Source organism: Lissotriton vulgaris, chromosome 4_1 (genome assembly GCF_964263255.1).
Source record: "Lissotriton vulgaris chromosome 4_1, aLisVul1.2, whole genome shotgun sequence".
Taxonomy (NCBI): domain Eukaryota; kingdom Metazoa; phylum Chordata; class Amphibia; order Caudata; family Salamandridae; genus Lissotriton; species Lissotriton vulgaris.
Genome location: NC_141691.1, coordinates 2000403672 through 2000429518, shown reverse-complemented (window position 1 = coordinate 2000429518; position 25847 = coordinate 2000403672). Strand labels below are relative to the sequence as shown.

The 25847-nt window shown below is 45.7% G+C and overlaps 1 protein-coding gene across 1 annotated transcript; it reads right to left on the bottom strand.

Annotated features, from left to right (window-relative positions):
- Window positions 1-621: 621 nt before the first annotated feature.
- Window positions 622-22763, bottom strand: LOC147724838 (fucolectin-5-like). The gene is made up of 4 exons (XM_086966332.1): window positions 22666-22763; window positions 20269-20354; window positions 1209-1485; window positions 622-940 (listed from the first exon to the last, which is right to left on the bottom strand). The coding sequence occupies exons 2-4, from the start codon at window positions 20351-20353 to the stop codon at window positions 769-771; spliced, it is 534 nt and encodes a 177-aa protein (XP_086822458.1). The 5' UTR covers window position 20354; window positions 22666-22763; the 3' UTR covers window positions 622-768.
- Window positions 22764-25847: the final 3084 nt, after the last annotated feature.

The following is a 25847-nucleotide window of genomic DNA, read 5'->3' as shown; positions in this document are numbered from 1 at the left end:
CAGCGACCCCCCAATTCTCAACATTGCGAAAAACAGTAGTCAAAGCACCATCACATAAGGGTCACATAAGCGGGGCTCCGCCCCAACACAGAGGGTGGCCATCGTGTCCATCCGGGCATCTGCTTTTATCCTTTTTTTTTTTTATTATTACATGTTCTCTGAACCCAAGTAGCAAACCAAACCCCCCCCCTCCCTGAACATAACTAAAAACAATGCGGGGTAAAGTAAGAGCTCATCCATCGAGTTAACGTGAGTCCGGATAGCCTTGAGAATAGTGCAGTCAGTTTCCATCAGCCGCAGCCCCCCCTCTCTCGCCCCACATACAAACCGCCCCAGGACTTTCAAACAGTTGGCTCACTCCCAGCGCACTGGGTCCCCTCCAAGTCATACCCGCCTCCCATCCCGACAACCCCCCAGACCCCGGGTCAGTACGTAGGCCTTCCTACCCCGACACACTCTCCAGCATACATATGGTGCATTGTTGTAGACAGCTGCAAAAATGGTCAAAAATCCTCTTTCCTCCCCCCAAAAAACCTGTTATTTTCTAGCATGTTGATTAAAGATTTTTGCCTTCGAGCCACCACACACTTTTTAAATGTTCAATGAATCAATGGTTCATGCTGCGTTAGAGAACTTTTATAGCGCCTAGAATTACAGGTATTTGATACAAAAGACATGACAGCAAAGTAACAGAACCGTCTGAGGAAAAGTTAAAACAGGTCCCATATTGGACATGTGACCATGGTTGTTGATGAGCACTCCTCCTCACTACCAGCACACATTTGGCTGCTTCTGTGGCACAACACCGTATACTTCCACTCCGCAAAGGGTGAGGTATTCCCGGCGGCCTGTGATGACGACACTGACGTAGCGTCCCACCATCCCTTTACAGCAGAGAGTAGTAACAGATCCGGCGCCAAGGTTAGTGATGGTGCCGCACCTGTAGAATGAGAGAGACAACCAGAACAACAGAGTGAGCCAGACCTGTTTTTATGGAAGCCCACCCATGAGTATTGTACATAAGGTGCGAAGACAAAGATGACAAAAGATCCATTAAGAGCTGCATCACAAATCAGACAATGACAGATGAGTGGTATAGTGAGTACCTGCTTAAGAACTAGGTTATTCTAAGCACTCTTGGAAAAGCTTCTACAATATCAAGCTCCCCTTGGCTCAATGCAGTCAAATGCACAATTATCAGAACTTACACAGGGTTGTTGTTGTTCACATTGTCTCCGACCCGAACTTCAGCACCTCTGAGTCTCTCAGGGCAGCAGTCGGCTCTGTTCACCACCACAATAGATCCAATTGGCTGACTTTGTCCTAAGTCCACTCTCCACCATGGATTCATGTCCCCGTTGGTGGCAGAGCAGTACTTTTCAAAGTAGTTCCCATTGCGCTTGGTGTTGAGTGGGTATGACGGCAGCCCGAGGTATGGATACTGGCTGCTTTGTGTAGCTGTACCTTTCAGCGCCAAATCTTCAGCTAAAAAAAACATGCAAATGGGTAAGTAGAAGATAAGTCGAAAACCCAGCTCGATGCATGGCGTTCTACCAAGTAATCGACTCAAAAATATCGACATGCAGTAACATCAACTGCAAGATATTGGTTTGCACAATATCATCCATGTGGTGTTAGAATAGTAAACCTATACTCCACTATGCATGCTTGCCTTTACAATGTTGTACAAGTCACTATATTTGTGGTTAACCTACAATCCAAGTCAGATAGTTTTATTATCATGGACGGTTCCCCAGTGGATTTAACACTTCCTTTATAAAACGGAGAATTTTCTGGCACACCCTACTCTAAAACAGGCTCCAAGTGTTGCCTTTCACCTGTGACATATTTCCAGGACAATACACAAACACCCTGTAAGTTAATATGTTGTCCAAGTGCCTTCATTGGTCTCTTGCACAGAACGATTAGTCACAAACGTTGCTATATTTTAATGTCCCAGGGACTATGAATATATTTTCTTTCTCAGATAGACACATCAGCAAACAATCTGATCTGACTCTTAAGAAGCTGTGCTCTTATTAAGTGGGCAAAATGACGACATCAAATGCCCATTTCCAATACAGGGCCACCGGAAATGACAAAAAGAACAGTATAATCGACAAAACTTCCCAGAGTTTATGTATGTGTAATGTATGTGTTCTTGTAAAGCGCACTGCTGCCCTGAGGCGTCGTGGCGCTGTAGACCGCTGGGGAACCCGTCCTGGCTATCCCTGTGAGATGGTCCCTACTGGGTATCTCCAAGGTGAAACCTGGCATCCCTGGCGAATGTGGGGGGCCGTTGTAGAGATAAGGCAAGCTAATGCCCAGAGTTGCCGAGTGTGATCCCTGGTTAGAGTAGGTACCGAGGCGAGAATTATCGAGTCCGCTGACCCTGGTCCAAGACCCTGCCGCATCGGTAATTGAACCCTGGTCCCGGGCTGTTCTCTGCTTTCGGGTCTGCCGCCTCTAACCAATGAGCCACACCACTCCACCTTATGAGCTAAAGAAATGGCAACAACCACTTTTTTATTTATAGAGTTGTTGACAATACTAGCACTAGCTTTCCTGTAGATTAGAGCTATTGGGCATGGGCTGGGGCTTTATCTCAGATGCCGCCATTTTTTTTTGAGGTGTCAGTGGTCCACAGAGTTCATTCCTTGGGATGCTTCACTTGTAGGAGTACAACCCATTCAACTCTGTTAACCACATCGCTGCGGCGGCTATTCCGCCGCAGCGCTAAGTGGGCTGGGCGGCCGCACGGCAGCCGCATGCTGGTGACAGAAACGCTCCGTCACCAGCCGCGGTTGCGCTGTGCTAGTGACGGAGCGGTTCCGTCATGGCCCCGCCCACCTAATAGAACATGCCGCGCAGGCGCGGCGGCCGGGCCATGACGGAACAGCTCCGTCATCAGCACAGCGCACCCGCAGCTGATGACGGAGCGGTTCCGTCATCAGCATCGAACCGGCTAGAATGTGCTTCTGTGTGAATCACCCATCTCCATTAGCGCACAACAATTTATTTTTATTTCAGAAATGAAGCAGGATTATGGTGAAACAAGTCCCCTTTTGAAGCTGCGTTTGGGCATAACGTACATTCCATCTGACCCGATTTAGTCAGGAGACTCACGATTTTAATTTTTGAAGCCAATAGTTACTTTATTTAGTTTCTTCCCGCCTAAAATTGACTCAATAAAAATGAATGAGGAAAATGCATTCCCCAGATTTTTTAGTAAAATCTCCCACTTTCCTGTTCTGAAATGTTGGCATGCATTAGGAATTAGCCCAGAAATCCTTGTGAAGGCTACAGAATTTGTACAGATTTCACGTTGAGACCAAGAAAGGCTGGTTTGAAAGGCAGCAGTACCCTACAACTTTACAAACTATCTCAAGGTCATATATCACCAGAGAAAAGTTCATTCAGAGTTCGAAATGAGCAGCAGAATGACTTCCCAAACTGTATTCATTTGATTGAAACAGTTCCCATACTTTTTATTTAAAAAAAGAGCACCTTCCTGAATGTTTGAAGTGGTCTAGATAGAGAGAAGCTCCCCTGGCCTGAATGAGGGGAAGGGAAATGCAGCTGAAGAGAAACCAGCTTCCCTCCATGTTCTTGGCTGCCTGTAAGAAATGTAAATGTGTGCAATTAGTAAATTGGTCAATTTAAAGGCTGCTCGGGAGCCAGTATAGGCTTTAATTGATAGGATCTGGCGTTTTTCACTTAATGTAAACCTATAAAAACGGTTTAAAATTGCTATAAAGAGCTTATGACTGAAAACATAGCCTTTGAAAGCACTCTAAACATTTAAATATATCTGCCTTATGCTTTTTACAGTGTGCAACCTATGTTATAACGGGTCTAATATTAAAAAAAAAAAGTACTTATTAATAGTGCTTGCTGTGGCAGGTATGGTCTTTTTAGCAATATAATTAGAGGTCACTAATTCCCCGGGGTACTGAGCAGGATTCAAATCGGTGACCATCCGATTACACATGAAGTGACCGCATTACCCAACAGAGCTGTCCTATCTGAAAAAATGCATTTTCCACTTACAAATGTAAGCTGCATTTAGTTTTCATTTAAGATGTGTGCATTATATTTTATATGCAGTAACCTGAAGGTGAAAGATCAAGAACAGGGTTGAAGAATATTCTGTTCTTTTCAGCCATGACCCTGACTCCGCCCCCATGCTGGCTGATTGCCCCCCCTTTTACCAATGATCACAGTTCCAATACTTTTCTTTATGCACTTCGACCTCTGAGTTCATTGCATGCCTCCAGGGTCCAGTGCTGTACCCATGGGATCCAACCACTGGCTCGTCCATGCACACAACACTATGTGGGCCAAACAGATCCTCAAACCAACTACTTCTGACCAGCTGAAGACCCCACAAATCCCAGTCCCGAATGGGGAATCCATCTCAACCATGTCATCAAACAGCGGCATGGCACCACCACCCAGAGACCTGGGTCCAGCCCAGAATATCACCGTTAAACCTCAAGACCCAGGGTGAGAATGCAATGTGTAGTCTAGGCACAGCCCACAACACTCAATGCGGGCTGCCCCGGGCCCACGAAGGGGGCCCTCCTAAGAGGGTGGCTCCTTAGTGCCACATGATGGCACACGAGGCAGCCGCCTAGTGTTTGGGACCCCTATACGATCCACATGCCTCCGTCACTTCTGGGCAGGAGTGGGTGGGGGGCGAGGTACATCATATGCCTCTCCCGCCCTCTGGACACCCTCTTTGTCCCACTGCCCTGACGCACGGGGGTTGCCTGCGATGCTAAGCCCCCCCTCCTTCTGGGGGCGTGAGTAATGGGGTGGACTGGCGGTCCACCGGTGGGAGGGGCTATCCCCTCCCCCAAATCTGACAAACACCGGTTGGCTAGGGCCACGGTGCAATTTGGCTGATCAGGTGGGCAGGCGGCGAGGAGATGCCTGCCCTGGGATCGCCCGTAAGATAACCCATTATGTTGTCATATTTGTTATGCAAATAAACCTGCAGCAATTTTCTCCACAAAGGTGTCTTGTCTATTTATTTCTCCAGGATATTGCTGTGTAGGGGATGGGGAGGGTTACCGATATTGGCACTATGAGAGAGCAAACAAGATGTAAAGGTTCTTTTGTTTTTATGTGCAACGTGCTGTGAGCATCTACTGATAAGGTTTGCATTAAACAAAATTATATTAAATTAGCAGTAACCATAGACCATAGTAAACAAAGCTCATTACAATCATCACCCACCAAGAAGTACAGTTAGCTACACACCTCTGATCTGGGAACTGAACTTATACCACCCTTTTAAAGTAGGCTCATCCTTGCATCCATCCGTTCAGTCATCCATCCATCCATTCATTCATCCATCCATCCTCCCTTTCACTCATTTATCCATCCTTCCACTCATCTTTCCTTACTTACTTCTATCCTTTCACTTATCCATCCGTGCTTTCAGTCATCCATCCTTCCTCCACCCTTTCACGCATCTATCCACCCTTTCACTCACCCATTCATTCTTTCACTCATTCATCTTTACATTCATCCTTTCACTCATCCATCCTTTCAGCCATTCAATAATCCATCCTTCCACCCATCCATTTACCCTTGCTCTCGTCCATCCACCTTTTCACTTACTCATCCATCCATCCTTTCACTCATCCATCCCTCCAGCACCCTTTTACTCATCCATCCATTCATCCATCCCATTGAGGATGAATCCATCCACCCTTTCACTCCATCTATCAATCCTCCCTTTCATTCATCCATCCACCCACCCTTCCATTCATCCATCTATCCTTTCACTCATCCGCCCATCCTTTTCACCCATCCACCCTTTAACTCATCCATCCATCCTTTCATTCATCCATCCATTCATCATTTAATTCATCATCCATCCACCACTTCATTCATATATTTACCCACCTCCCTTTCACTCATTCATCCATTCAGTCATTCATCCATCCATTCAGTCATCCATCCTCCCTTTAACTCATACATACATCCTTCCACTCATCCATCCTTACTTTCTTCTTACTTTTCACCCATCCATCCGTTTTTTCAGTCATCCATCATTCCTCCACCCTTTCACCCATCCATCCACCCTTTCACTCACCCATTCATTCTTTTACTTATTCATCCTTACATTAATCCTTCCACTCATCTATCCTTTCAGCCATTCATTAATCCATCCTTCCACCCATCCATTTACCCTTGCACTCATCCATCCACCTTTTCACTTACTCATCTATCCATCTTCATCCATCCATTCTTTCACTCATTCATCCTTATCTCCATCCTTTCACACATCCATCCATCCTTCCTTCCACCCATCGATCGATCCATCCATCCACCCACCCATCCATTCACCCTTTCAATCTATTCACATTATTAGTCACTTCATCCATCCCTTCAATCATTCATTGGCCCGTCCATCCATTCATCATTCACCCACACTTTCACACGCACATCCATCCTTTCACTCACACACTCACCCACCCCTTCATATTAATTAAATAGAGGACTCCACATATTACAAATGGGAGGGTGACACATATTATTTGCAGTAATGTTAGTGAGCTGCTGCTGTGTTACAATATTTTAAGTAACATATGACGTTGAGTCGTTATACACCTGTATTCCACAGAATGACACACCGGAGACCATCGAACAACTTCTTGAGTGTCACCCTCGTGAGGATCAAACTCTTAATGCATTTGTGATGCGATCTGCGAGTTTAGCCTTAAAAGAAAATTTCTTCAGTTTTGAGGATAAATTATATTGGCTAACTACGGGCACATTGATGGGCAGCACTTGTGGCCCTAGTATGGCCAATTTATACATGCACGGCATTGAAACCAAGTTTATATACTCCTGTACAAATTTGTTTCACCCACAACTTAAACTGTGGAAACGGTGTATTGACAATATCCTGGTCTTCTGGGAAGGTGTATAACAAAACGGAGCTTAGAGGGAAACAACAGACAGGGCAGCCCCCCACTCAAGAACCTCATCAACAATAGAAGCCCTGTCTTGTGGACGTAAATAATGTCAGTTATTTTTATACATAACGGATCAGTTAAAAAGTACTGCTCACCGTTATATTTCCCAGTATTTTATATTTTGTTCGGGGATGTCATACTGCACAACGTCCAAATTACTTCTAACGAAAAAGGACAAGACCTAATGGCTAAACGTTCTCTGACAGGTCCCGAGAGCGAGTCCAAACATTTGTCTGGAACCTAAATCAACGCCAAGTGTGTAGCACATAAAGGTCAAAAAAAGTGTGAAGAACCGAATGACACCTCACAGGAACACCACCATCGGGGCAACTGGTATGTAAACTCCAGACTGGGCCCCTTTCTCATCATTGGTCATCAATCGGTTCAAAAGAAAATGTGTCCAAAACAATAACCAAAGAAGTGCAGGGAAAAAATGTGGTAGCAAAATGAATCTGCTTGTGACAAACAAAAGTGCTTAAAATCAACAGTGCCACCCTTCCGCAAGTTTTATTGAAAAATGGGTGTACTCTGTTGAATTAAAAAGGCTGGTAGCTAATTTAGCAAACCATTACCTAACGCCGACATATTTCTCTGCCATGAACATATTTAGCAGGTTCTTCAGGGCCGCACAATTTTCTGCCACAATACTACTGGACACTTGCTCACTGTAGACCTCAAGCAGCTTGCTTATCTCATACCAGCTGCCGGGGAGCTCAGGGACTAAAATTCTTACTCCGAAGGTGAGTTATTATAATCAACACGACTGTAAACATCAATCGAGGGATGACTGGAAAGACGCCTTGTCTCTTTCATCTGGGAAGGTGACCAGGGATCTCTAGATACGTTTTCCGTGTGGTTGAACAACTGTGATGCAAACCTGAAATTCACTGGTGAATCCAGTACCATGACAGTAACCTACCTAGATCTTAGACTATACCCCAAAGATGGGAAAATCCACACAGAACTATATCAAAAGCCCATGGCTAGGAATTCATTGATTAGCTATCACAGCTTTCATCCACGTGCCTTACTAACAAACCTTCCTATAGGTCAATTTTTAAGACTACGTAGGAATTGTAGTGAGGTTCCCAGATATAAAGAACATGCCAAGAACTTGAGTGAGGAATTACTTGCCAGAAATTATCCCATCCATTTGGTGTACAGAGCAGAAAAAAGAACATGTTATAATCATCGTGAACCATTGCTTGAATCTTATGATAAACCTGAAAATAAGAGAATGGCTTGTGTGACTACTTATAGTGACCGGACGTCCAATGTCAAAAGGGCCGTTATGAAATTCTGGCACATGCTCCTTAAGTTTAGAAAAACCTCCATTTGCCTTGAAAAGGAGCAGTAATCTACGCAAACTACTAGTTCACACGAGACCAAGAGTACCACAACCAGGAGTGACACAGAGCACTATATGGGGGGTACCTCCAGTTACAGGCCACTTCCCGTGTGGTTGTTGTTCAGTGTGTCCTCTCACTAAATATGTGAAACAATTGGATATGATATTGAAAACACCTTGGCAATTGAGGATACATACCAATTGTAATACGAGCAGGTTAATTTATATGATTACTTGCCCGTGCTCACTAATATGTATTGGTATGATCACACATAAGGTTAAACATAGAATGGTTGAACACCGTAGTGCATTTAGATGCAAGAAAGCTAACACACGCATGACTAGACACTACATAGAGAGGGGCCATGCTGAAAATGATTTCTCCTGGGTCATTGTGGATAAACCTAGATATGAGACTAATATAGGGCCCCTTGAGAAGGTAATGTTTAGACGTGAACAGAAAGAGTCATGAGAGAGGATTAAATGAGGATATACCCTGGGGCTCTTTATAAGACTTTATCATGCCCCTATACTGTATATTATGTGGTGTAGCGACAATACACAATGATTGCGATTTGAATGACACGGATGTGTCTACTCGATTATGTCTTAATTTGTCGTGCACCAACCTATATATACAATGGAGTACCACACTATTTATGTACATGAGAGTTAGTTTTGTCCATTGTCCGCTTGATTTTTACAATGTTCTTTAGGGACGTGCTTCTGGTCCAAACTACATTTATAGCATGTCTGCAGTTCTAATGATCACATTCCATATTTGGAACTAGTTTGCATGCGTGTAGTTTAGTTCGCATATAGGAACTTGTCCTGTGTGATCTTTGAGAACTTTTTCCTTTTGGCCCGTATAATATCGTTGTTTAGGGTAGTGGGTTTAGGTTGTAAACTACAATTCACGCCAAGATTGTAGTTTATAAGACCACTTTTCCTTTTAGAACTACAAATTCCCAAGAGGAAATTTTGAACCACTGTAATTACCGAATTTGATGAGCCATTTTATCAAATTCCACAATAGTTGAACCATCAGTAAATTATGTTACAGCCGCAATGAGGTGGCCCGTGTGACCCGGTTGTGCATTGGGATACTTCCGGGTCACTAGACGCAAGATGTCGGCAATATAGATATTTAAATGTCACTCAAGTCAATCGGGCTTCCCTTTTGGCCTTGATGTGAGAGCTGCAGGCTCCAGGAAAGTCGGTAAGGTCTACAGTGCATCGCGATGGTTTTTGACTATACGCGTCCAGTGATACACTCGGTCTCTGTAGCCAGCATTAGACCCGTATATATCACTATGGGACATTATTTACTTAGCAATATTATCTTAACGTTTGTATGATACTTAAAATGAGGTTCACAAATGACAGACGGGCGGGTGAGATTTCAGGGAATACTGTTTTGCCTGACAGTGAAAACCAAGAGGCATTGGCATAGATTAAGAATATACTTGGATAACTGTGATTAGACGATTTGGTTGGAAGGCATGTTCAATGATGTGAATTGAACAGTAAGAGTATGGTATGGAATATGCTGATGTATATAATTGAAGTGCCTAAGAGAATGTGTGTCAAAGTGTTTCATGTTTACTTTTGATTAATGACACTTTAGATTCCTGTGACGTGTGTATCTAGGGCGGTAGAAGGAAGAAGTAGATGATCGCTGAAAAAATTGTGAGGTGACTAAATTTCATCTCACACGTGTGTGGTGATATGGGTATTGCACTAGTTTTATTAACACGGGATGTATGTTTCTGAGGAAATGATGGTTAGTGAGCAATATTGACCATGAATAATTTTATTCGCAGAAACCGGACCAGACTGCAGCTGGTTTCATGGTTCTCCATACATATTAAGTATGGTAATTTTATTATTATTTTTCACGTTATAGCAGAGTGACAACTTATTGGTCCTGACGAATGCCACAAACTTTTTAGTCATCAAGGCAGAAACATGTTGACCTGACATATAGAGAACATCCATACCCCTATTTTTCCACACGGTTTTTTCTTCTATCCGCCTAGGAAAACCATTAAAGTTTTGTGTCCTTGGTGGAGATAGTTTTAATTCACTATTTTCTTTGCATTTCTGCACTCTACCCCTCACTCATCATAACATTAGAGTTAATTAAAACACCTCACGCTCTTCTTCGGAGGGAGAGTTGTAGCCCACACTGTGTACCTTGCTGTCACAGTGTGCAAGAGAGAACCCAATGATGACGCATGTAACCTTCAGGTGAGTGAGGGTTCTCGACTTAAAGACAATAATTGTCCTTTTAAACATGATTTTCCTCATTCCTTGTCCCTATTAATACATTTTTGGTGTCAACTTACTGTTTGGGTATAGTTGTCGTAACCATCCAGTTATTTTTGTGAGAATTGTAGTTTAGGAGTGTGCCTTAGATGGTAACTATCTCTCCTGAGTTGACCTTATAGTGTGATTAACAATATTTTAAGTACACATCACTATCCCTGAATATTGGATGTAAACAAATTTCGAATTTGGAGTGTGCATGTGCACTGCAGTCAAGGCTTGAAAATGGAGAGTGTGCATGACTAGTTTGATCGGCCTCAGATGCCGACCAAACAGTCAGGGCCCACAGCATTGGGCAAGCCACTCCGACCCGCCCGCCCCCAACCAGCCATACCATTCTGCTTTCTCACAGTGCCAGAAGCAAAATATAAATTAGCATTTAAAATACCATTTTATGTTTCTGCTTCTTGCACTGCGAGAAAACAGTGGGGCGACGCTCCTCTGCCATAGCGGAGGTACTGCCCCTGCTTGACTGTCGGGGACCTGGCCAGAGAAGGCATGAAAGAGCTGAAATTGGATCATAAATTCAAAGCTGTTCTGAAAAGTGCCCCCAAAAATTATTTAGGACCAGGGACCACCAAAATTCTTAAGATGTCCCTGTGTAAATCATAAGACAGAGATACGCATCTGGTGGCTTAATTGCACAGTTTGCCACTGGGATCAATCCACGCTACGCTGCTTGACCGAACTGTGTGATCTTAGTCAAATATTTTATTTCACCGCCCTCATTTTGTAACATTCTCGCAGAAGAAAGGTCTTTGAAATACGCGAGCTAAGGATGTGCGCTGTATAAAATCCCCTTGTGTTTGGTTTAATAAAGTTGCTCCATCGCTGAAAAAAATCTAGGCTATTATATAGTGCGGGAGATAACAGACTTGATTTTTGTTCAATATTGGCATTATTGTCGGTGTGGGGGCATGAATCTTTTTAAGGTCGTGTTTAAAATGTCCACGTTTAATAAATGCCTCACTCACCGTGCAGTGTTATAGTTTGGTGTACGGAAGTAAAACGCTCCCGCATGTTAAAGAAATGCACGTTTTAAAAGAGACTTTCCCTTAGTTTTACAGGGTTCTTTGCCCAATAAAGACTCTGCAGCAGTGTGTAGTTTCAACTATTATTTATTTAAACTCTTTCTCTAAAGAGCGCCGAACCGATCTGTCTCTCGGGTCGGCTTTCGCGCCTCTAACTGAGATGCGCGCGCAGCCGCCAATATGGCCGACCGCACATCACGTCACGGCGTGACGTGCAACATCTAGTGCGCGACACTACATATCTCCCTTTTTTCCAAATAAAGAACAAGTAACTTACAGTTCGCTGTCCATATCAAAGTCTCGAAACCTGGCAGGTCTCACCACAGTTCTTCCTCTCCGGGTTACCCTTGCTGGGGTGGACGGCGCCCCCCTATCCTGGGTCTCTGTGCTTAAACTTCCCTTTCTCAGCGCCGCCGCGCTTCCATCAGTTCTCCTCACTTGCATTTCCATTGCAGTTCCTTGGTTGATGTCAGGATTTCTCTCCTCGTGCTGTTCGCCTCTCCTCTCCTGCAACTCTACGGCGGGTTGTTCCTGCTCCACATTGGGATCCTCCATGTCTTCCCATTCTGTTCCGCCTTGATGCCATCGTAAGACTTTGTTGCACCTGGCCATGCGGTCTTGGGACCACACATTCCCATCACTCAGCAAGGCCGCTCGTCATACACCTCCTTGACCTGCATCGGTTTACTGTACTTACTGTCCCCCTTCCTCTGCAACGTTGCCAACTTTACTCGCACCCACTCGCCTTTTTCCAGTTCTGTACTTTTCACATTCCTGCGTTTGTTGTAGTGGTTGGCATATATGGTCTGTGCTCTTTCCAGGTTGGCTTGAACCACTGCGGGGGACCACTCACTCGTTATGGTTTTTTCCTTCCATGCGCGGTTGTCATGAGTGAATGGTTCACGACCTCTCAGTATCTGGAAAGGGCTGTACCCCGTCCCAGTGAGGGTAATTCTGTACGCCCACACCATGTGCCATATTTCTTTTTCCCAGTCCTTGTTGCTGGAGTTCGCTGCCTGTACAGCTCCCATCACTACTCTATTGAATCGTTCTACCAGGCCGTTGCCAGCCGGATGGTAGATCGACGTGCGTTTGGTAATGATACCATTCCTCTGCATGAAGTTGTTCCATTTGTCGGAAGTGAATTGGGGGCCATTATCACTCAGGATGGACTTGGGGATGCCCTCTTTCACGAAAGTGTCCGACAGAAACTTTAAAATGTTCTCGGCATCCATTGCTTCATCTATTTTTACCTCTGGCCATTTCGAGTATCTGTCTATATGGACACATACGTACTTTTGGATACCTTGGCCGTCGAGAATCGGGCCCAAAATGTCTATCGACAGTTCTTCCCACGGATTCTGTGGAGGGTCGAATTTCCCTAATGCTGGACGCAAAGGTTTGAGCGTCTTGTCTGCTCCCCGGCACTGTAGACAATCTCTGACATGTCTCTCTGCCCGTAGGTCCATACCTGGCCACCAGTAGTTTTGTTTGGTCCTTAATTTCATCTTTCCTATTCCCAAATGGCCCTCATGTAGTATGTCCAGTAGCTTGGGAATGATGCCTTCTGGGGGGATGAATTTATCTCCTCTGTACACGAATACTCCTCGGTCATCCAACGACAACTCTTCCCTGACCTCATAGTATGGTTTAATGTTCTCGTTCATTTGTCTTTTGTCCGGCCAACCCTTGACAATGTGTAACTTCACTTCCTGTATGGTGCAGTCCTTTTCGTATGCTTCAGTCCACTCCTGATTGCAGATGACTCTCTCTTGGTCTTCCGTGAGTGCTACCATCTCCTCCTTTCCTGCTTGGTCTTCTTCTCCTGGCTCCATGGCCGCCGCTCTGCTTAGGTAGTCTGCTACCCTGTTCCGATTTCCTGGAATGTACTCTACGTCGTATCTGAATTCAAGCAATTTCAAGGTCATCTTCGAGATCCTGGGCGTGTCCGCTGGATGTTAACACTTTCAATAATGGCTGTGATCTGTCTTCAGCTGGAATCGAGTGCCCCATAGGAATTGCCTGAACCTTGTCATTGCCCACACGACGGCCAGCATCTTCTTTTCGATAACACTGTATTTCTTTTCCGTATCGCTCAATGTGCGGGATGCGAAGCTGATTGTCTCCATTTGCCCTTGGCCTCGATCTTGCATGAGTACTGCAACCAGCCCCTTGTCACTGGCGTCGGTTGTGAGCACCCTTATGCCCTGAGGGTCATACCCCTGGAGTGGCACAGCTCCTGCGACGTCCTTCTTGATGGTTTCAAATTCACTCTGAGTCTCTGCTGTCCACTGGAATGCGGTGCTCTCCCTTGTCAGCATCCTCATGTGGTGTGTCTTTGAGGCAAAATGCATCACAAATTTACTGTAATACTCCGCCATGCCCAGGAATGACCTGACCTCCTCCTTGTTGGTGGGTGGCAGTGCCTCATAAATGGCCTTTACGTTTTCTGTTTTTGGCGTGATCCCTTGCACCCCTATCTCGTGGCCTAAGTAGGTTACCGACTCCATGCCCAATCGGCACTTGGCCCCTTCTGCTGTGAGGCCCTTGACCTCCAAGGTCTTCAGCACCTTGTTAAGTTTCGAGTCGTGGTCCATTTTGTCGCGCCCCCTTACCAGGATGTCGTCCTGGAAGTACTGGATGCCGTCCATATTCCTAAACAGCTGGTGCATCAGTTTCTGGAACACTGCAGCCACCGAGGCCAGTCCGAACGGCATGCGGCAGAACTGATAGCATCCGAATGGGGTGATGAATTATGTTAATTTCCTGCTGTCAGGGTGCAAGACAATTTGATGGTAAGCCGAGGTCAAATCAATGGTGGAGTACCACTTGACTCCTCTGGTTTTTGCCAACATTTCTTCGATTCTTGGTAGAGGGAACTTCTCCACCACGATATTCTTGTTCAACTCCCTCAGGTCAACACATAACCTGACCTTTCCACTGGGCTTCATGACCACCACTAATGGCGCGAGCCATTCTGCACACGTGATGGGTTCGATAATTCCTTTTTTCTCTAAGTCCTGTAGTTCGACTTGAACAGCGTCTCTCACCGCTAGGGGCACGTTTCTCACTTTGTGGGCGACTGGTATGGCTCCATCCTTCAGTACAATTTTGTGTAGGAATTTCTCCAACCTTCCCACTTTGCCTCCAAATACTTTGGGGTAGTCTTCTTTCCACCTGACCAGGTCTGGCCATGCTTCTGGTTCTGTGAGAAGTATCTGCTCCTTCCCGCCTGGATCCAGTTTGATGCCCAGGTCACCTTGGTCCAGCCATCCCAATACTGACGGTCCCTTCTCCGATACGTACAGCTTGCAAAATGCGGATCGGCCTCTGAACTCAAACTTTAATGGTCGGAATCCAGCCATCGGTATGCGGTCCCCATTGTATGTGACTGGTCGGATGTCCAATTTCTCCAGTTCTGGGCCTAAGTGTGGCCCGGAAATTTCATTCCACACCGCTCTCTGGACAATGGTGTAGGGAGAGCCGGTGTCCGCCACTACGCTTATGGGTATTCCGCCGATTGTCATTTCTAATACTGGTTTGGTTGTCCTTTTTCCGTCCACACTCAACACCTGGTCATATATACACAGTACGGTGACTACTTCTTCCTCTGTGCTTCCCTCATGGTCTTCATGATCCTGGTCAATGTATTTCACCATGTTCTTGGAAGATTTTCTCCGGCACACCTTCTCGTAGTGACCTATTATGCCACAGTACATACATTTGGCCCGGAACGCTGGGCATTTCCTGTCGTGTGCTTCGTGGGACCAGCTTCCGCATCTGTAGCACGTTTTCTTGTTGTTCCATGCTTGTTTTCCTGGTGGCCCGGGGTTGCCTTGCCATTTATTTGGTCCTTTTGAGGTGGAACTTCTGTATTTATAGTCTCTGCGAGTCTCCTCATCGTCTACTTTGTTCACCATGGGACTGGGTGTTGTTTCCTTCTTTGCAGCGTCTGCGCACCTGCGTGCCAATTCTGCCCTTTTGACAATGACCATCACCTCCTTCAGCGTGGTTTCCCCACTGGCCCACAGCTTGTCCTGTACGTTCATGCTCGTAGTGTGCATCACTATTTGATCTTTAATGAATTCATCTTCCCATGCGTCATATTTGCATGTGGTCGCCAGTTTCTTCAAGGCCGCCACGTACTCCTCTACCGACTCTCCGGGACGTTGTTTCCTTTGTTGGAAATTAAATCTGACGACTGATACACACACTGCCGGCCGGTAGTGTTCGTTCAAGTCGTCAATGGCATGGGCGTACACGTCGTCGTCTGTGCTACCTCTTGGTTTGGGTACTATGCTCTTGTAAATTCTGAGTCCTTCCGGGCCTAAATTGAGTAGTAGAATGCGCTTTTTTCTCTTGGGGTTAAATTGTTCCTCATTCTCGTCTTCTAGGACTCCTATGAAATTGTCTATATACTCCCTCCAATCTTCCCACTTCATAAGTGGTTCCCCCGGTTTGGGCAGCAATTGAACTGGCGCCATTGCGTATCCCGCTTGCGCGCTCATTTTCTCCCCTTTGACCGTGGCTGGTGTGTTTCCTTGGCCTCTGGGACTACCTGGAGTGCTGTCTGGCTCCTATTTTCCGGTTTGTGACTGGGGACTATCTGTATCAGCCCCCTCGCCTTCTTTTACGGTACCCAGGGCGGTTACCCTTGTTTAAGTTAGCCGTGTGGATTCGGCGCGCTCAGTCCTGACTACGCCTGGGTCCTTTATCTCCCCCCTGTGTGGTTGTCTTCCCCACGGGGTGTGTTTGGGCTCTGCCGCGCTCTTTAGGGTCTGGTCCCTCATGCGGTGGCTTGTTTGCCCCTCCTCGACACCGTGCTTCTCTGGCTGCTTGGCCTTGCTGTCCTGTTTCCTGCTTGGATCTGGGTTAACCGGTGTGCTGCTGTCTCCCTCAGTGTATTTCCCTGATAAGTATGTTTTCCAGGGTGCAGGGTTTCAGGATCCCGTCCTCGTCGCCATTGTAATGTAGCTTCTCGGCCCAATAAAGACTCTGCAGCAGTGTGTAGTTTCAACTATTATTTATTTAAACTCTTTCCCTAAAGAGCGCCGAGCCGATCTGTCTCTCGGGTCGGCTTTTGCGCCTCTAACTGAGATGCGCGTGCAGCCACCAATATGGCCGCCCGCACGTCACGTTACGGCGTGACGTGCAACATCTAGTGCGCGACACTACAGTTTTGCATGGCAAACATTTTAAGGGCTCAGCTCGTTCACATTTCAGTTACAGCCGACCCGAGCCCCACTATTGTTTCCCTTTCGGTTCCATAAAATTATGCGCTGCTACTTGCAAGGGGCCCCAATAAGGGCTCCGAAATATGTTTTGAATCTCCTCCCGCCAAAGCGTTGGACATGTTCACATGCGCTCATAAATTACCTTTAGCCTACCCAGAGAAACATTAAAAGAAACATTGTGGAGGGCCTGTGCCTGCCTGGCAAGGATGTACAATCCCAGAGCTCCCAATTTCCCAAGTCCACATTTGAGAAGCTTATCCAGTCCAGGTTTTCGCTTTGCATTCTGTGACTTGTAGTCCTCTTTGTTGCATTTAACAATCAGGACTAAAATTCCCAGAATGCAAAGCAAAACATCTGGATTGGATGAACTACTCATGCATGGAACTGGGTGAGCAAAATAGCGATGGATTAAACCCAGATCTGTCACTGGGGGTGAATGTTTTGCCAATGTGCAACATTCCGTCCATCACCTTGTGTGTTTAGCTGTTCGTCCTATGTGGGAAGGGTATGTCCAGACGTGGGTCCCGTGCTCACTACGCCACTGGAGTCAAGCTATCCTGGCTGATGATGGCTGATAGCCAGAAACCGGTCGTAGGATGCTTGATTCAAGTCCAGGGAAGACATGGCTTGGCAGTTCGGGCTGGACTGTTCCCATGAGGCACAGGGTCAAGGCTGATTTGCATGTGGCCATGTCTGAACTGGGGTGGCGTGGTGAGCAAAATAACGATGGATTAAACCCAGATCTGTGACTGGAGTTGAATGTTTTGCCAATGTGCAACATTCCGTCCATCACCTTGTGTGTTTTGCATTTCCTATGAGCACCACGATTATTCAAAGATAATCACACTTGTCGCCTATTGGGAACAACAAAAATCAATACACATAAAGTAGCTTTCAGTGGACAATTGAAAAGGGCAAAATAGGACAGGTGAACAAAGCAGCTGTGGCCTTTTTTTCTTTAAGGGCGTTAGTTGGCATTGCCTCTGAAAGTATGGATTAAAGTTGCCGAATACTCTTGAAGTTGGATTTAAAGACTCCACTCCTCCTCAATGTCCAGAAAAAAACCATAAAGTCGTAGTAAACCGGAAGAATTTTGCTTCTTTTATCAGCAAACCCCAGGATGTGCATTAAAAGGACATTGTAAGAGTCTCCTATGCTAACTTGTGTCTCTTTGTCTATTTCAAATCATTTTGAGAGAGATCCATTCCTAAAATGAAAAAGTGATAAAAAGATACATCACTTGAACCACCACACTGAGCGCAAGAGTCAAATTTCACAAGGAAAATGTAGGTGGTGGTAGGGGGACTGTTTTTGCAGTAAATGTTAACGCTATGAAATTACCCATTTCTGAGGACCCATGTCTTAAATGTAATCTGTGAAACGTTGTGAGCGAGTGACATTACTCTTTAATAAATTTAATATGAGAAAATATCATAAATAATTTGGACAAAAACTATTTGGCACAAAAATTAGTTTTACAATAAAAAAACATAAAAGTTCTACGAAATTATAAAAGGAATCAGTTTGCTACAGGAACAAACCATAAATAAAACAAAAATACCACAAGCACCAAACAATGAATTTAAGAATAGAGGTTTGCTATTTAAAAACTAAGGGGCAGATTTACAAGCCCCGTGCGCCACTTTTGCGTCATTTTTAACATGGGAAAAGTGACGCAAAAGTGGCGCAAGGGGCTTTTAAATCTGCCCCTAAGATTTCATTCGAAAGGAATTTTGCAATCCGACCGTGTATGAATAGGTCAGTTAAAGAAATTCACAATCTGACCTACTGCATCAGTATTCAGGAGGTCTAAAATTGTGACTCTTTAAGATTGGAGACCATCACAGGGACAGTGGCCTTTTTGGGAATATGGCCCTTTACAACAAATGCTTTCACTATGCATTTCATTACAATGCGGTCATTACAACAACCGCATTGTTCCTACACGATTCATTACATCGCAAGTCATTTCAATGATTTGCTGTAGGGGGCACGCTGGATTAAAGAATAGTATTAATTACTATTCCTACTCCAGTTAGCGCAACAGCAGGGAAGGTGTTGGATTTAAAATCCAACGCATTCCCTGGTGTTGCACGCCCCCTACAGCAAGTCGTTGATATGACTTGCGATGTAATGGATCCAGGGCCGGACTGACTACCGGGCGTTTTGGAATTCTGCCGAGCTGGGGGCAGAGTTCTCTGCAGTGGGGGCTGATTTCGTTCATGGGGACTTGCGTGTACTTCGAAATAATTAAAGCGAAACAAATTTCGTTCAGTACACGCAGGTCCCCATTAACTAAATCTTCCCTCAGGTCAGCAGCATTCCATAACGCCCGGTAGCCAGTCCGGCCCTGAATGTATCGCGTAGAAACAACGTTGTCGTTGTAACCACCTTGCTGTAGTGGATGCGCGTTGTGTTGACGGCGTTGTAAACGCTGTTTCCCCTTTTTGGGGTCAGCAGTTCAGCATGTATGTGATCTCATTTTAAATAAAGTCAGCTTATTTTAATGCAGCCCTTTTTCCTTAAAGGAAACAGTGGTTCATTTAAAAAGAAAGCAGCTTTTTAAATGTGTTTGTTTGAGATTTGGTAGCTGTCTCATGGACCACTGCTTATTCCCCATCAAACTTTTCTAAAAAACAGTTTCAAAGGAGACAAGCAACTTTTAAAAGCATTTTCAAAGAGGAAGAAGTTCCAAGGGCACCAGTTCCCTTTTGTAATTGTGTTACCAACTTCTTTGAGGTTTCGGTGAAAGTTTAATTTACGTGACCGGATTGCAATTGCGAAACATTGATACATACATTAAAGAATTGCTATTTGAATAGCATGCCCCAATGCTCCCCTTCCAAATAGTGATTTGTTACAGGTTCCTAAACCCAATGTATGATTTGTAAACCTGTTACCACAGCCATAAATTGGTTTAATACATTTCAAAATGCCATTTTACAGTCGCAAACCTTGTGATTTCCTGATTTGCAGGCTTTGATACCACAAATGGCGTTGTACACCACGCTCCCTAGTTAACATATACTATTTGCTCTCCCGTGAATTAGCTCATTTGTCAGAACTTCAGTATGATACTTAATGTTCTACTTTATGGCCAAAATAAAATATTTTTCAAGTCCTAATCACCTGGCTCATAGAAGAGCCAAACACAAGCATAATTTGTCAAAATGTAAATCTACTACAATGACAAAAATAATCTCACCGGAGCAATGCGCAAGTGCATTGGCTCAGGCGAGACCTAATGATACCAATTTTTTAAGTTTTGACTGTAAAACCTTACAATAATGGTGTTATTCTTATTTTAAATGTACTAAAAGTAATCCCTCTCTTACTTGCTGGTGTTGGGTTGCATACAGGGTCTGCCCATATTCCTCTGAAGATGCTGACTGCGAAGAGGAGAACTGCAAGAAATTCCATCCTGTTGGGAAAAGAAAGATTGTCTTGAAGTTGACTCCAGCACACCTGTCCCAGGTATTGACTCACTGAGCTTGTATACACCAGAGAAATACTAACCCCTCTTCAACAGCAACCACATTCACTTGTTTGTTGTTACCACAATTTCACCTTGTTTTGTAACGTTCTCTAGTTCAAACCTCAAAATTCCCAGGTGCCCCATTATATTAAGGAGAAGTGAGCGGTTGTCCCCCATTTGTTAACAAAAGTTCAATATCTGACGTTTTTTGCCACTGAGGTCTATTTCATCTGGCAACACCAGGGCATGTCATCAAACAAGGACATAATCATTCAAACTAGTCTCTTTTGGGATGGACCTTTTTGACTTTAACTGGTTATCTCTTCAAGCAACCCATCATCACAGGGCATCCGTCTGGATTTCCGAACAATTCCAGAAGAGTTCCTTCTCCCACGCCTTTCCACCTTGTGTCCTCTCACACCTGCATGTCGATTACACTCTTTGATACACTCACCCTTTCTTTAAATCTCTTCTCATCACCCTTCCCTTCAAATCCCTACCCATCATGCCAGGGTCGGACTGAAACAGGAAGTAGGACCGGGCACCCAAATATAAGTGTATCTTATTAGCAAACCAGTTAGGCAAAAAAGTGGCCCACCTTTGCCAATGAGGCCAGTTTTGAATTTGTAAAGGCCGCTGGATAAGTATTTTGCAAGGTATGAAAGACTGCATGGATTTGAGCTTGCTGCAGGCTATGCTTGTTTTAATATCAGGGATTCTAATGATGCAGTCACAACAGTGGTACCGCGCGGAGCAATAGTGAGCGCAGCGCTCGTGTGTTTAGCATGGCACCTCGATGAGGCTTTCAGAGTGGTTTCTGAAGCAGCTGTAAGTATCTGGGTGCCTGGTATTTTGGACTAAGGGGTGCACCGTAGCCCAGATTTGAGAATTCACATGCGGTCTCCAATCTCCCACAGATACAGATACTCCACCGTCCAGGAAGGGACTGGTTATTTCTGTAAATGTAAATGTAGTATACTTGTAAAGCGCACAGCTGCCCCAGCAACGGGGCGTCCGGGCACTGTATAACACTGTGGAACCCTTCCTTGCTTTTCCCTGTGAGATGCCCCTCCTGGGCACACCCAAGGTGAAGCCAGGCATCCCAGTGTTGTTGGGGCCGTTGTGGAAATTAAGCAAGCTATTTCCCAGCGTCACAGAGTGGGACCCATGATTAGACAAGGCACCGAGGCGAGGATTATCAGGTCCGGGGAGATTGAGTCCAAGAGCGGAATTGAACCCTGCTCCCGGCCTGATCTCTGCTTCAGAGTCTGCCGCTTCTAACCAGTGAGCCACACTCCTCTCATCACAGTTCTCTAAAATGGCTGACTATCCTTAGCCAGCTTTTAACAAAACTGCTAAATAAATAACAATCCATTGTGTCTGCCCTGACAACAAGGCATGGTGAGATCCCATTGTAGCAACCCCCCCCCCCCCGCCCCCCCCCCCCTTTTTCCTCCCCCGAACGCTCCGGTTCTCCTCTCCTTACACAAATTGTTAGTAAACAACCACCATTCTCTAGAGGCACGTGCTCTTTGTTCAGTTACTGTTACCCTCTCTTCAGCACAGGCATAAGGCAGGAGAGGAGAGAAGAGTCTTTCTTCCTTCAACACAGACAGAAACACAAGAGATGAGAGAAGGGAATCTCTGCAGCACCGCCAGAACCTGAGGAGATGAAAGGAGGGCCTCTCTCTGCAGCACAGCCAGAACCTGAGGAGATGAAAGGAGGGACTCTCTTCAGCACAGCCAAAGCCTGAGGAGATGAAAGGAGGGACTCCCTATCACAACCGGAGCCATAGGCAATGCAGTAAGGGACTCTCTCTTCAGCACAGACAGAACCTGAGGAGATGAAAGGAGGGACTCCCTATCACAGCCGGAGCCTTAGGCAATGCAGTAAGGGACTCTCTCTTCAGCACAGACAGAACCTGAGGAGATGAAAGGAGGGATTCTCTCTCCAGCACAACCTGAGGCTGAGGAGAAGAGAGAAGGGAACTCTCCCTCCAGCACAGCCAGAATCTGAAGAAATCAAAATGTAGGAGGCTATACCTTTCGCCTGTAACTTTGAGTTGGGTGTTTAACCCCATCTTGACCCTTTCTCCCGGGACTGACAGCTCTATTCTCAGCAGACCTGTTACCCCAGGGAGTGAGAGTCCTGTCCCTTCTGCCCGACCCAGAATGTATCCACAGGGGCACAAACACTCCTCTGTTCCCCCATGTGAGGCTTAAAGAGAAGGCTAGATTGAAAGGGTCAGGTACTCACCCGACTGCCTGGCACCGACCTCTGCAGGCGGAGGCGTGTCACACCTGTATTTATGCCACCCTGGCCATACCGCCCCTCACCCCTGCCCTGGCCATTGGGCCCTCTGCTCCAATCTCCCCCACCCTTCCTCGTGTTTTCCTTTGGCGTGTTGTAAGCAAAATTCCACAAATGTTTTCAAAAAAGTTATCGTCGGGCTTTCATAGGGTGCAGTCTATCAACAGAGGCATTCCGTTTCAATCCGGGCAAAAAAAGCAGGGTGTGTTGGACTTTGAGCCTTTTTACAACACCTCTTTTGGAAGCAGTAGTGAGAGATGGATCCATTGCACGCGGCTTGTGCTGATGCCAGGCTGTGCTCCTGCAGTGCAGGGTGTTTCTTATTGGGTTTCTGTGTTATACATGATGTGCTGGGCTGCAAAGTAGAAGTAGCTGGCTTTTAGGTCCCAGCTCCCCCCTCACACCATGTGTGACTCTGGGCATGTCACAGCACTCTGGAGAGTCTCGTAATTTACCCCTGTGCTCAGTGATCCCTTTCACACATTAGAGTACCTTCAGGTCATTCCTGTCCAGCTCCAACTCCTGCCAGAAGACAGAGCGGGCCCTGTTCCAGAATTATTTATCTGTATGGGACAAGGGTGCATTTGAGTGGGCCAACCTGTGCCCAATTTTGTCAATTCTGAAAGTTGCTCTAGATTAACTTTATATTTCCTTCCAAACTGTCCTGCAGAGCATGTGGAGAATTATTTGAAATTAGAACATTGGAATGTTGGAAGCTCCATTGAAAACAATGGAGTGCTCTGGGCTTACAGTGGCTGGTATAAGCCCGGAGCTCCAACATTCCAATGCTTCTCTTTGGCTGTGAACAAAGGCTTCAGGGAGCCTGAGGGCATTTCAATCCCCTCCCGCTCCCTGAAACCTTTGTTTAATTTGTGAGAACATTCAATCCTCTAGTGGCAGAATGTTCTAATAGCCTTACAGCCCTTCATAGCAGGGCTATACCGGCTGTAAAGTCCAGCTGCCGTGTTAAAGTCCCTCGCCTTCGGCTCGAGCCTTTAACGCTGTAGCGGGCCTTTAATAGCCGGTATAGCGCGCTACGGCGGTCTATAAGGCTATAGTAAAAGCTAATCTTTATACTTGTCAGGCCCAACCCTCATAATTTCCTGCAGGCCAGGCTTCAATAAAAGTGCCTGGATACCAAGCAGATTATAACAGTAATTTAAGTTTAAGAAGGTCCTTGTAACCACACCCAAGCCTTCGCATCTTTGCACTATGAAGATTGGCTATTTACTACTCGTAATTTGTCCAACCCATTTTTTGCACACTGTGATCTTTGTTACTATTTATTTTTATGTCATTCATTTGCTTTCATTGATAAGGTTTAAAAACAGCAACACATTTGGATAAAAAAAAGCTGTACTCTTGATACCTGAGAGCAGTTTTCATGCCTGGTAATTATAAAACTGGTATTTGCAGTCAAAGAGGTAACCACCTGGAGTGTATCACACATTGAGCCCTAGGGGTGCAACGGCCAGCTTTGTGCACTATGATGGTACAGAAAGGGGGATGCTTGTGCAGCTCCTTCTGCAATACCGATAGCGCTGGCACGCATTTAGAGCTAACGCTATCTTCAGATCGCATTCCCTCATTTTCATGGGAGTATGGCCCATTCAACCCATATTATGGATGCAGGTCCAGCGGCAAATAGACTGTCAGGATGTCTACTGACAATAGACCACAAATAGGTGGTACACAATCTGTGTGCCACCTTAAGGCAGACTTCTGGAGGGTGCCGAGGGGCTATGATGGACCCCCCCAGACTTCGGCTTGCAGGCAGGTGCAGTCACTGACTTCACCTGCCCGCAAGGTGATCTCTCTCTCCTCTTTAAATTGCAGGCAGCATGCCGGCTGCATTGTGAAACATGTGATTCCTACACCTAAACCTCTGCTCCGTATTTCATTGAAAGCACTGCCCTCAGGGCAGGTGCGGGATCCAGGCTGCCCTGAGGGCAGTGCATTCATTGTAACAGGGTGCACTGTCCCCGTTTCCACCTTGCGCACATGTTTAAAAGTGTGCAGTTTATATGTATCAAAAAGGACTAGCTAAAAGTGACTTGTAGCTTTATTCTCTGATATGTCTTGTCAGTTGGCACCTGTTGGGTGTCTTTATAAAGCCCTCACCCACCAACCTAGTTGGTGGCATGCTTCATCATCGGGCCCACCACAGTGACACCCAGTATGTCCCGGATGTGCTTCGACGCCTGATTACAGCGGAGCAGGTATATCGCTGAAAGTGCAATGTTGTGAAAAGGTGGAGTGAGATTAAAACGGCTTGGCAGGGGTCCCAATACCCGAGGGTTAAATTAGACTTTAATAAATGTGCCCCTGTCAGCGGTTAAAAAACAAGGCAGTGTGGATGTGTTGGTGGCGGATTACAACCTCTAGCATCCTGTGTGGGTCGACATGTTTCAGCCAGTGCCTTCTCTATGCTGGCTTTCCTCAGGACCGTTTTATAAGTGCGGTGCATGTTAAAAACTTATTTTAAAGCAGTGAGTGTTAATTGACTAAGTGTTGCACTCACTAAGGTGCTCTATATGTTAAAGGAGGGGATTCCCTCTTCAAGCATACCTGGACGAACAACGGATATGACGTAGACATGACGTAGAAGGAGAAAAGACATTAGCATATTGCACAAGTCTGAAAATTGCCGTTTGTTTAAAGTGCTGCGTGTAGGAACTCTAAACGGCAAAAGTGTAACGGTACTGGTGGTACCGTTAGTGTAGATAGGCGGTTTCTAAATGGCGTGGTGACACTAAGAAACGGAGGTTCAAACAAACAAGGTGGAGTAAAGAACGTGAGGTCAAAGGTTAAAACGCTAGCAATTGGCCCACGATGCTTCCTGGAGTGTAGCGGCAGGGCGTATGACTCTGGAATACAAATATGGGACCACCGGGGGTTAGGAACCTGTGGGAGAAGAAACGCTTACCCGGTCGTAGTGATGGTTGGACAGCATACTCACAAAACTCTCAGTCAGGACCTGCGGGGAACCTGTGTGCCGTGCTCGCACTCCGGAACCTGTCTGGTGGTAGCGGTCTGTATTTATGTGGGAGTTGATTGGTGCGGATTGTCGGCACCTGTGGGTGAGGCAGCAATAGAGAACAGACTAGCAATCCGCCACGCGGGCTGAG

What these genes read in the sequence shown, in the direction of transcription:
- LOC147724838 (XM_086966332.1), bottom strand. Translation starts at nt 20,353, where the DNA reads ATGGAATTTCTTGCAGTTCTCCTCTTCGCAGTCAGCATCTTCAGAGGA. An exon ending in ATGCAACCCAACACCAGCAA is followed by an intron (nt 1,486 to 20,268) that starts GTAAGAGAGGGA and finishes TGTTTTTTTTAG; the next exon opens with CTGAAGATTTGGCGCTGAAA. An exon ending in GTGAACAACAACAACCCTGT is followed by an intron (nt 941 to 1,208) that starts GTAAGTTCTGAT and finishes CTCATTCTACAG; the next exon opens with GTGCGGCACCATCACTAACC.